The 12,275-nt window shown below is 45.9% G+C and overlaps 1 protein-coding gene across 17 annotated transcripts in view; it reads left to right on the top strand.

Moving 5' to 3' along the window:
• The window catches only part of ITSN2 (intersectin 2), a 59,118-nt gene that overhangs the window by 44,688 nt on the left and 2,155 nt on the right, over positions 1 to 12,275 (top strand). For 14 of the 17 annotated variants that reach the window (XM_015859541.3, XM_015859536.3, XM_085543979.1 and 11 more), the window contains 10 exons: positions 7,688 to 7,809; positions 8,066 to 8,172; positions 8,268 to 8,451; positions 9,223 to 9,321; positions 9,493 to 9,660; positions 10,356 to 10,568; positions 10,772 to 10,893; positions 11,410 to 11,492; positions 11,633 to 11,716; positions 12,002 to 12,175. In XM_015859541.3, the coding sequence (XP_015715027.2) occupies positions 7,688 to 7,809; positions 8,066 to 8,172; positions 8,268 to 8,451; positions 9,223 to 9,321; positions 9,493 to 9,660; positions 10,356 to 10,568; positions 10,772 to 10,893; positions 11,410 to 11,492; positions 11,633 to 11,716; positions 12,002 to 12,175 (1,356 nt within the window). Of the gene's footprint in view, positions 1 to 1,695; positions 4,834 to 7,687; positions 7,810 to 8,065; positions 8,173 to 8,267; positions 8,452 to 9,222; positions 9,322 to 9,492; positions 9,661 to 10,355; positions 10,569 to 10,771; positions 10,894 to 11,409; positions 11,493 to 11,632; positions 11,717 to 12,001; positions 12,176 to 12,275 lie in introns of those variants that run through there. The other 3 variants (XM_085543984.1, XM_032443410.2, XM_032443411.2) reach the window with 2 other exon arrangements.

The raw sequence follows: 12,275 nt of genomic DNA, 5'->3' as shown, positions 1-12,275 counted from the left end.
TGGAAACATTTGACGTGATAGTCTTTCTCTTTGTTTGCTGATAGATCATTAGGTTGTCTTGTTCTCAGCCTTCGGATTGTGGCTGTGTGACGAGAGTTGTCCTTTGAGATTGCATTGACAGGGCCAGCCAGCAGCAGTCACTGAAGAGCAGGTGTCACCCCTACTTGGTTGGCGTGAATATTGCAGTGCTTCTGTTGACAAACACATCTCCCACTGTCTCTCCTGGCCAGTTGAATGTAAGGGTATTTGAATGGGAACAAATTGGGTTTACTCACAGAGGTTTGAGGCTTGTGACAATTCTGCTTTCCCCTCAAATGTAAACTCTGTTATATGGACCACCTTTTGTACTCCTGGGGCTCACTGGTCATCCCCATGAGGCAGACCTCCCTAACAAGGTTCTCCTTAGGTAGTTCTTCTCTCAAGCTGTGTCAGTAGCTCTCTGGGCAGAAGAAATGATGCTGACAAGGGTAACCTCTTTTTGGGTTGCGTTCTGGCATAGGACTCTGCAAGGAGGAAAAACAATTCAGTGTGCTGTAGCTCTGCCAGCATCTTTTACTACAACCCAGGCCTTGGTCATTGCAGACCAGAAAATACTGGGTTGTGCTCTCAGTGACCTTGTTGTCAGTAAGAGTTGTTCATGTTTCAGTAACATTAGCCCTTTTTCTAATGTCTGCCCCAAGTCATCCACATAAAGAAGAGGAGGCTTTAAAGCATACGTAGTTGTAGATTTACCTAAAGGAATATGTTCCCTTCTGTTCTTTGAGTGCTCGTTGATCCATCCAGGGTGAGATCTTATGCACGTCTGCTATCTCCTTGGTGCAGGCCTGCCACGTGTTCTTCCTGCTCTTGGCACACATAGGGCAGCAGTGTGAATTTCCTGGATGTTTTTAGTAACACCACTGGAGAACCCAATTTCCACCCCCTCCCCGCTAAAACCTTCCATCTACACGTGACATATTGGAGAGATGAGCTGAGTCTTGTCCTTTCAACAAGGAGCTGCCTTCCTAGAAGCTTCTCTGTGCATTGAAGTTCATAATTCCTGCCCACCATCCTCTGATTAGTGAAGCTGACCCATTTTTGAGGATGTTTCATAGGGAAGAGCTGGGTTCTGCACTGATGTGCTTGGGGTGGCTGTGTTTGAGTGTCTGTGTATGGACAACACGTCAAAACAAAGTTATTGCTGAGGAACATCTCTTTTTGGTTCGGCACTAAGAGCTGACGGGATCAGTGGCTTTGAAGCACTGCATGCCACAGATCTGAGTGCACTTTCTAACATGTGAGGGTTCCAGGACACTGTAAGGTTTTGTTCAACAGAACATTCCCCCTCTTTACCAGGAAACAAATGTGAGATCAGTCCCTGTTGTCACGTTGTCATTCCGTGTGTTTAAAAAGACGCGGTGAATCTCAGTCAGGTCTTTCAAGCTTCCGAATCTGGGCTGTGGGCTGAAGGAGAGCCCATAAATCCAGGGCATACCCAGCTTTTACCCTGACATAGCAGTGCCTGCTCTTAGATCTCACAGCTTTGGGTTTCTGATGGGAATCAGAATTGAGTGATGGGGATCATCTTAACAAATAGCAGAGACACGATTTTGTCATCCCAGCCTTAGCACAGAGTAGAGCAGGTTGAACCGTTTGATTTTTCATTACAAGTCCACACTCTGCTTTCCTAACGCCTCACCACAAGTTTTTTTTTAGGAGGAATCCTGGCTTTGTTGAAGTCTCAGGGAATGTTGCCTTGCCTTTTACAAGGAGCCCAGGGCTCGGCTTGGTGCGGTAACAGAAGGCTTCCTTGGGAAGGAGCTTTCTTCAGCTGAGTCACTGCAGCGTGTCTCTGAGTCAGTGATGAGCATCACAGCTGCTCAGTGCTGTGCGTGTTTATAACTTGCCGCCTTACAGAGCAGAAGTGCATGATGGCTGTTTGCAGAAAGCTGTGTTGGTCGTTCCTTGTTGTCTGTCCGTAGAACTCATGTTTCACTCTTCAAATTTACGTCCATTTTATCCTTCATTTTGTTTTTGTTTTTGTTTTGTTTTTTTTTAGGACCCAATGTTGTCTTCCAGTGTGAAAGCACCTCAGAGACCCACTATCCGAGTTTGACTGTAGCGTGGCGGCAGGGTGGCCAGCCCTGCTCACGTATCAATGAAACAATCCTTTCGCTTCGCTTGAATGCTAGATCCAGTCAAGAAATTAGGTTATCGTGGGTTTTCTTATCTACAGTTACCACTGATTTGTAAAAGAAAGGATAGTGGGTCTTTGTGTGGCTTTCACTGCTGCTCATTCTCGTTTCCTTTAGCGTTTTTCTTTGGCGTTGATAATCCTTAGCTAATAATCATTAGCATGCATATCCAGTTATCGTTTGCGTGGTGGGATTGCAGGCACACAAAGACCCACTATTTGCACAGTTTATCTGCTTTGAACGGGGAGCTGTGTTCTTTTGATGTTGTAATGTACATACTTTGCAGAATTAAAATGTTTGCTGGTTGCTGTTTTAATTTACTTGATTTCATGTATAACATATTGAGCTATAAAATTGACAGCCTGTAGGGTGCACCCAGAAAACAAACCTTCCCTGTTTGCTGGTGGTCACTGTGATTCCAAATATACCACATGATCCAAGGTTGAGATCTGTTGGGTCTGGGGCAGCTGTGCCTCTTAAGTAACCTTTATATCAGAGAAAGAGGTATTAAGCATAGAATGGAAGATATGTATTCGTTATCTTCCTTCACAGTAGCCCTATGGCAGGAATTCAGGTTGTTTAGGCTCGATATGCCCTATCCTTAACCAACGTCCTTTAAGCATTTTATTCTGACAGCTCACTGATGCTTTCAGTTTTGGCCAACAGCAAATCGTAGTGGTTAATGCAGTAAGCGCTTACACAGCCTCTGTGCTGTCAGCCCCCTCCCTCTGGCGCTGGCAGAAAAGGAACACTAAGAGACACCCGGAGCCTGAAGGCAGAGAATCTGGGTTTAAGGCAGAGGGCACAGTTACACTATGATACCACTGTTGGTGTGAGGAGGGAGGGAGCAGAACTGGAGGGCTGTAACCCCAATGCCCCTCTGGATGAAAGGAGTTGGCAGCAGCAGGCTGCTTGTCTGAGGGGTGGGAGAGATGTAGGTAATTTAATTAATCTATTTAATTTAGTTGGTTTCTGAACTCGGTAACAAAACAGCAAAGGTCACTTATGCAATCAGAAATGTTTACAACCCTACACATACGTATCTGTGAATGTTGGGAAGGTACGATCAGATCAAACTGCAGAGATGTAACAGCCTTTCTCTATTGAAAGAGCGGAATGTAATGTATTTAATATGCTTTATCCAATGGTGTGGATGTGCCCTTTAGGTCAAAGTTATCTCTTTTGTGCAATATTGACCATGGCAATGTGCCTACAGAAAACTACAGGTGGGTTTTTACTCTGGGTGTATTTTGTCTCAGCCAGTACTTTGCTATGGGATGAGATCACGTTGCTGTAGGAGGATGATGTGCTCAGTCATTTCTGCAGTGTTCTGCCTGGCTTGATTTCCTTTTGAAGCTACTTTATTCAGTATTTCTGCTAAAAGCTGCTGAATGGTATCAAGCAATCCCTCCCTATGGTTGAATTATCTGGTGGTCTTACAGATTGCCCCATGTCCACAAGGCACTGCTCTCCTGTGGGATCGGAGCTCAGCTGATTCTCCCCAACGTTCAGTGCTTTCCTTCAGTGCCAAACTGCTGCTAATTTGGAGGGCAGGAAAGGAAGACTACATTCCCATCTGGAATGATGCAGGAATTGTAGCATTACGGCACTGGGTAAAAGCAGCTGGCCTTGCACCCATTGTTGGGTGGTACAGTCGGGGTGTATGAGGACCATCTCACACAAGCAGCCCCGTGTTTGGGTATGTAGGTGGTTATAACCATTGAAACAGCTGCCCCTCTACTTTAAACTGCTGAGCATTGCCATGAAGCACTGGGGGCTTTCACAGCTTCTCCTGATGTTTCAGTATTACCTGAGTACACCCCAGATCTTCTATTACTGATTATAATAGCAGACTTTTCTAATGCTGACTGGAGAAACCGCAGCCCCTGCCCTTGTGCACATCAGGTGCAGTCACCTGAGAGCTCTTGTCTGTTCTTGTCGTGTGCTGGAGCAGAAAGAGCTGGACAAATACATCAGGTTATCAGTAGGAAAGGCTGTGCTGAGGGTATATTAATGGCTGGGTTTTAAAACAAGGTGTAGCTATAGAAGCAGTATTAATCTGGGGGAAGAATTTTTGAGCAGCTGAGGACAGGTTGAAAACAAGAGATACCGGCTGAACTGCCGATCCCCCCTTTGGCCCTTAGAGCCCAAATGCTTCTCAGAGCAACCAGGCATTAACAGTTAAATTTGAAGCCATCCAGGAGAGCAAAAGGTGGCATTGCCTGCAGCGCAGTACTTACCTAGTGCTGTTTGCTATGAAAATGGGGGCCGTTGTGTAACTGGGTGTCCTACCAGCCAACGTTTATTCCATCCCGATGCTTTGTCAGATTGTATCCCTGTGTGATGTTTCTGAATGGGGTTCACCTGTGCATAGATCTGCTCGTAGGAACGCTGGCAAACTGTGTCCTGCAGTTGGGAGCTGCTGTGGGGCGACGCTGCTTCCATGTAATGAACCAATAAACTGCTGCTGAACGGTGTGTGCTGCCTTAAAGTATCTTCTGTTGTTCTCTTGGAGCTGGAGTATTAATGTGCAAGGATGACTGTCTGGACATGCAAATGCAGGCTGTGCTTAGCATGAGGCAATTGTTCATCTTTGGGTTGAAACCAAGTTGTAAGATAACTATGCAAATGTACTTTATTAAAGGGACACGTAAAAGGACCCAGCTTGTCTGTTGTGGTTTTTTGTTCACCCGGGGACATCTTTTTCCCATCTGAATAACCAGGTACTGCCTTACGCTGCCTGGGTATGCAACACAGTGACTGAGCTCTTTCACCTCTTGCAGAATGAGTCCTAAGTTGCCGCTGTTGCAGTGGAAAGAGCCGCTGCTCTCAGCAGTTAGGGGAGCTTGGGCAAAATTCTGGTGGTGTTTCCCAGGGCCTGATGGAAACTGACCTTTTCATGGTCTGCAGGAGGCACAGAGGCGTCCGACCGCCTCAGGTTTGGCAGGAGGACAGTGCTGTGCTGTGCCAGCAGGTGTGGGTGCTGTTCAACACCATCCTGTCTGTGCTCAGCCTGGAATGAAGGCACTGCTGAATGCTGGTCCGTGGCACTTGTGACAAGATGCATTTTTTGCTGTGGTAGCCGAGGAGAAAAAGATAATACGGACACACACAGAAAGAACAAACCAACCAGCAAAGCGCACTCTATTCAGCACACCGCAAAACTGAGCAAACCCACAGCCCTAAACAAACCAAACTTCTTACATGTGCAGTTTATGCATTGACCACCACTATGTGGTCTTCACTGTTGGGTTTGCTTAGATCTGGCTTGTCTCCTTCCCCTAGAACTTACCTCAAATCTTAAAGATGTCAGTAGTGCGCTGCTCTGTTGTTAGGGTCCATGTCTCAGAGGTGCTGGGCCCACAGCAGCTCTGTAGATGTGCTCAGGAGGGAACAAGGCAAACCTGCCCCGGGTTCCTTGGACAGCCTGGTGTTGCTTTGCAGTTGCAAGCCAGAAGCCAAAGCAAAAGCTTTCTGCTGCCAAGGAAGGAAGCTCCTGGCTGTTAAACTAGCAGAAAAGTCCCGGTTCATTTTGTGCCAGGTGTGAGCTGAGTACCAGAGCTGGTGCAGGGAGAGGGGCAGCAGGAATGTGGGAGAACAGGCAGAGATGTAGGCTCGCCATTCTGTGCCAGGGAGCCAGGCGGTTACTGTGGCTGCTGTAGAAAACATTGGCAAGTATGTTAGGTAGGCTGATCTGTTCTCTCCTTTGCTTTTCCTCCCTTCAGATCCCAGTGCCTACGCAGGCCTTTTGAAATCAGATAAATGGATTCCTCACTATGTTTTCATGCCGGTATCATCAGACCCATCCCAAGTCAGAGCTTTTTGGGCAGTGATGATTTAAATGTAAACCAGCACTCATCCTCTGATGCCAAAAGCTGTGACGGTCCAGGTGCAGGGTTACTGCACAGCCATCTGAATCAGCTGTTGTTCTGTATCTGGCAGTAAGCTTTATAAACCACACCTATCCTGTGGTATGAAAGGTGTGTTTGCCTCCCAGAGTTTGCTTCAGCTTGATGTATATGGAACAAGACAGACACAAATGCAAGAGCGCGTGTGTTTCTAACAGTTACGATACAAGCAGACAGCAACAGGAGCTTCAGTATTTTGCTGTCCCTGTTGTAGGGCTGCATGTTGCAATAGAAAAAAGAAGCACTTTGTCAAAGCTGAGATCTGAGGTCTGAGTGTGGGCAAACAAAGTACAGTTACTGTACAAGCTGTGTCCTAAAATGCAGCATGTCAGGAACCAGCTTACATCCAGCTATGTATGTGAATGGCACTAGAACAGAAGCAGCACACATTGACCAGAGTCAGTCTTGATGGGTTATGAAGTCAGTACCGGACTTCATTGAAATCACAGCAGGCTAAAATTTCACTCCTTTTTTTCTTCTAATTCTATCCTCATTATAACTTTGGAAGAAACCAAGGCTCGAAGCAGCATTCTCTGCAGCTGGAAGAGCTGCAATCCCAGAGCTCTGTGTATGAAGTAGTATTTATATAGTTCTTGTTAGGAAGCTTAAAGTTCAAGACTCTTCTGGATGTAGGTAGCAGAACTGAAAAGCCCTCATTTTACATCTGGCTGTTGCCTTTTCTGGTGTAGCCTTTATTAAAATTGGATGCAGCTGCATCAAGTGATCGATGCCTACTCTTAAATAAACTGTAATTGTTTCTTTTCAAGGGACCCTTTCCAAGGGACCCCTCGCTTCCTTGCAGTGCTCTGCTAGCACATGACGGCCAACAGGTGGATCAGAGTTTCTCTTTACATCCTCTCCTTTACCCATCTAATCATACTTATCGCTTCGTTTTTGCCACTTTTTGGTTGGTTACTAAACCTCAAATGCTGCTGTCGTGTTCACTAACACATAGAATGAGGAGAACAAGTGTGAAACCGTAGAGTCCGCATGTTACCACAGAGAACTGGATGTGTGTCATCGAATGTCCTCTGTGTCCTCATGCATGGTTTGGATTGTTGGTACTCAGCGCATCAGAATAATTCAATGTACCTCTGGCTTGTTTGGTTTCTAAAGTAGAAAATAAATGTAGAACTATGCATCACAGCTTTGCAGATTTTGGTTTGTATGATAAATTAATAGCTGAGGCACTTGAGAAACGGGGTTGAGATTAAAGGTGCCGTGCTATAAATCAGCACCAGACACATCCTAGATGACTTCATCTCACAGCACAGGTTGTGTAAGGTAAGAGGAAAATACGACTTCAAAAACTGCTGCAGAAGAGATGTAGGAAGTTACAGGAAGTCAGGAATCCTTATTCTGCATCACAGCATGGCAAGAAGGGAAGCTTGCAGGAATGAAAAGGTGTCAGACTCCAAACTGCCATGAAGAGAGCAGGGTGCAAACCACAATCAGTTGAAACCCAGTGCTGCTGTGGACAGAGGCTTTAGGAGGAAGTGCTGTGTGTAGTGTGACCCTTGGGCTGGTGTATGTTGATGTAGCTTTGTGAATTCATCACATCTGAAGGCTTGAATGGTATCTGAACTGCTGGCTTGCTTCTTGTAGGGTGCGCTGATCTCCAAAGCCTCGATACCATGCAGCCCATGGAAAGGAAGAGGCAGGGCTACATCCACGAACTCATTCAGACAGAAGAAAGGTATATGGATGATCTTCAGCTTGTCCTGGAGGTGAGATGTCTTTGTGTGGAAGTCTTTGCAAAAACACCACCTTTGTCCTTAAGAATAGCAGTGAAGAGATGCTTAAGAACTGTGAAATGCTGGAGGAATGCAGGGAGGTTGTGTGAGCACCTCCCTCTCCTTGTCAATGTTGCGTGGTTGTCCAACGGCCTAAAAAATCATGTGAAAGACAAAGCAAAATCAAAACTGACCTGACCAAGGGTCTTCTCCAAAGAGCTGCTCACCTTTCTGATGGTTTTGATTGCAGGTTTTCCAGAAGCCAATGGCTGATTCGGGTTGTCTCACAGAAGGGGAAATGGGGCTGATCTTTGTTAACTGGAAGGAACTCATCATGTCAAATACCAAGTTACTGAAGTGAGTGCTGGTGTCTTCATTATGCACTGTGTGTGCAACGTGTGCATTCAGAACAGCTGAATACAAAGCTGGACGATAATTTCTTTTCTCTTTAGAGCCTTGCGAGTGCGTAAGAAAACGGGAGGAGAAAAAATGCCGGTGCAGATGATTGGGGACATCTTGGCAGCAGAGCTGTCACACATGCAGGCCTACATTCGGTTCTGCAGCTGCCAGCTTAACGGGGCTTCGTTGCTGCAGCAGAAAACTGATGAAGAAGCTGATTTCAAAGACTACTTAAAGGTATCTTGTTCAGCAGCCTTTGTACCTTTGCCTTTCTTCACTGACAGAAGCCTGTCTAACCAGCATCGACCAGATCAGAGGAGTAAATCTTGCAAAAATAAAGCAAGAGTCTTCCAAGGAATGCAGGTTTATATGCATCTTCAGCAAGTATTTACTCCATTTCCCACTCTGTCCCTCATTCCTTTGGTGTTGTGGTTAACCTTAGGAAGCTGCAGAGCCTGTCTGCACCTTCCCCAAATCCCTGTGGTTGGAAGGGGGTGGAGTCTCTGGAGTTAAAATAAGAAAGCTGTTGTGCTGAGGTTGCAGCAGGGGCTGAGCCTTCAGTTGTGCATTGTGAATGTCACAGGCAGCTGCAGAAATAAATGAGGGATCGCTGCTGTATTGCAGCTGATTCTGTGCATTTGAAGCCATGAAAGGAGAAATGCCAGAGCTGCTGACAACAGGCATTTGCTTCTTTCATTGCTTCTTTTTTATTCTTTTCTTTTTTTCCAACCTGAGTGGAGCATATTATGTCAGAATAAAAGCTAGAATGGCTTTGTATGCTCAGATCTGCATGGGCAACGATGCTACAGTGCTGTGCTGGCAAAGCATCTGGGTGCAATGACAGTGCTGGCTTTCCTGTTTGTTCTAGATACAAGTGGACTGTATTGTTTCCTAACCTAAAAGTCTGAGATTTCTTGGAAAGCCTGAAAAAATTAATCAGACCCTTTTCAGTGCAGTGAAGCAGCTGTTTCTTGATGAGTAATGTGATGTCTCTGAATTGCACTGTAGAAACTTGCTCTGGATCCTCGCTGCAAAGGAATGCCCCTCTCCAGTTTCCTCCTGAAACCCATGCAAAGAATAACGCGCTATCCTCTGCTTATAAAGAGTGTAAGTACCCTGAGTGATGTCTTGTATGAGAATGCTTTTGATTTTGGTCTCTGTAGCAAAAGAAAAACAACCCTTATCTCTTTATGGGGATTTCTGGAAGAGTGTGGAGAACTGTTTCCTGTGCTTACCTCTGCTTTTGTGTTGGTTTCTCCTCACTTTGTTCTGCACCAGATTCTAGAGAACACTCCAGAAAATCACCCCGATCACAGTAACCTCAAGCTTGCCTTGGAGCGTGCAGAAGAGCTGTGTTCTCAGGTGAACGAAGGGGTGCGTGAGAAAGAGAACTCGGACCGGCTGGAATGGATACAGTCCCACGTGCAGTGTGAAGGCCTTGCTGAGGTAGCTGAGCTGCAGTGCTCTGTGGCAGAGACAGTGTCAGTTTGTTTTGGGTTTGGGATGTCCAGAACAGGGGAGTCTCCTTCTCTGGAGATACTTATAACCTGCCTGGATGCTTTATTGTGTACCCTACTGCAGAGAAGCTACTTTAGAAGGGGGTTAGACTAGAGGAGCTCCAGAGGTCCCTTCCATTCACTACAGCTCTGTGATACAGTGAAATGAGAGTACTTGCCCATATCCCATACTGGGATGTGATCCACTGCTGATCTCTTGGCAGAGAGATCACAGCTGTATTATGATGAGCACCCACTGTCCAAGTATTATTTAGCAGTGGGGAATCTCCATTTACTAATGTATAATTAATGCCATTCAAACAGTTAAACAAACAAGTAACTCCCAGCCCTGAAGTTCTGCTCGTGCTGCCTTTGATTGCCTTTAGCAATCAGGTGCACACTTTGAGACAGCCTTCAAAATGAAGTACGGTGCCAGTTCTCACTGACTGTATAAGGAGCCAGGGTTGGACAGAGAACAGAGCCCAGCAGGTCTGTCCTGGTGCCTTTGTGTCCCTGTGCAGCAGCCATAAGAGGTGACCTGACTGCAGACTTGATGGATTCTTCTTAAACACAGCTTCTGGATGGTAGAAAGGCAGCCATGAGGTGAATGCTGGTCCAGACTTGAGCATTTATTGTCTTTCCTAGCAACCTGTATTCAATTCCCTCACAAACTGCTTGGGACCGCGGAAGCTCCTGCACAGCGGCAAGCTCTACAAGGCGAAGAGCAGCAAGGAGCTGTATGGCTTCCTGTTCAACGACTTCCTGCTGCTTACCTACATGGTCAAACAGTTTGTCTCTTCTGGCACTGATAAACTGTTCAGCCCCAAGTCCAACTCCCAGTTCAAAATGTACAAAATGGTGAGTGCAGGTGGTGCTCCGTGGTCCTGTTGATACGGAGTAGTTTTTCTTTCAGTCCTTTGTTGCTTCCTTTACATGGTGATCTGGTTGTTCTTGTATCCTTCAACTGTCAAACACCCTGCAGAAAAAACATGTACTTAAGTATCTTTGTAGAGTTTCAGCTGAATGTTGGGGCCATGATGCAAGGTTTGCTTTTCTTTCAGCCTGTTTTCCTTAATGAAGTCCTAGTGAAATTGCCCACGGATCCTTCAAGTGATGAGCCAGTTTTCCACATATCACACATTGACAGAGTTTACACACTTAAAACTGACAACATTAATGAGCGGTGAGTAGAGCAAATGCAAATTTGCAATGAACCTTTCTGAACATCTGAACGTGGCTGGGGGCTGTGCTCCGTTAGCTTCCCCATCAGGACATGAACTCCTCTAACTCTTGTGAATTACAAGTCTTCTTTGGCTTTGTTCTGCTTGGTGAGCAGAACTCTCACAGCTGAATATAGCATTGCATCTACTGCTCCCAGATGTTGTGGCTGTATAGAAGAATAGTTTAGGGCTGCCATGTCCTGCATCCCTTAGGATTCTTCCCCAGTCCTGGTCAGTCTTCCATGTGACCCTGCAATTTGTTATAAAACTGCCATTCCAATTTCATTTAGATTCATATAGAAGCATGCCATACAAATTAATGTGAAACCTCTGCAGCTTTAGTCCCTAAGTGAACTTGACTTGTGATGCCTCTGAAATCCAGTAAATAAAAAATGGCAAAAGAGGATGGGGCAGAGTTGCTGCTGCTGAGGGATTTCCTGCCTATGGTACAACTCTTATGTTGGGATTGCTCTTTGCAGCACTGCCTGGGTCCAGAAAATCAAAGCAGCGTCCGAGCAGTACATTGAAACTGAGAAGAAGAAACGTGAAAAAGCATATCAAGGTACTGAGTTCTGCCTTCTTCCCTCACATACCCAGACACCAGTGTGTTCTGAAGGACGCTGCATGTCTCTGGGGGGGTCCTCTCTTCAAAAACTGCGAGTTTTTATGGTTGCAGCCAATTTCTGACTTCTTTGTTTCCAGCTCGCTCTCAGAAGACCTCAGGAATAGGACGTTTGATGGTGCACGTGATCGAAGCAACAGAGCTGAAGGCCTGTAAACCCAATGGTAAGTGATGGAAATAATTTCACATTCCTGTAGGGTTTGGAAAGGCTCATTGGGAGCAGTCTGGCAATGTGGGAAATGTGGTTACAGCAGCAGCTCCTGGACAAATCAGCCAGTATTTAGCTTTAGAAGAATGAATGGAGAAACAGCTCTGTGCTGCTATAGGATCTAGGGATATGTAACCCCACATCTTCTGGACGGCAGCATATATGTGTGTCTGAGCAGCCTGTGGACAGGGAGGGAGGTTTTGGCGCTGCTGGTGTGTTTCACTGCTGCTTCTGTGCTTAGGGAAGAGCAACCCGTACTGTGAAATCAGCATGGGCTCTCAGAGCTACACAACGAGGACCATGCAGGACACCTTGAACCCCAAGTGGAACTTTAACTGCCAGTTCTTCATTAAGGATCTGTATCAGGATGTCCTCTGTATCACCATGTTTGACAGGGATCAGTTCTCTCCTGACGGTAAGTGCGTGAACATTCCTTTTAGGAACATAAAGCATTCTTGTGACTTGGGATGCATGGATCTTCACCAACAGTCTGCAGATACAATTGCTTTCTGCAA

This window comes from Coturnix japonica, chromosome 3 (assembly GCF_054131305.1).
Source record: "Coturnix japonica strain WE chromosome 3, WE-NBRP24, whole genome shotgun sequence".
Lineage (NCBI taxonomy): Eukaryota > Metazoa > Chordata > Aves > Galliformes > Phasianidae > Coturnix > Coturnix japonica.
This window is presented reverse-complemented; position numbering and strand designations above follow the sequence as displayed.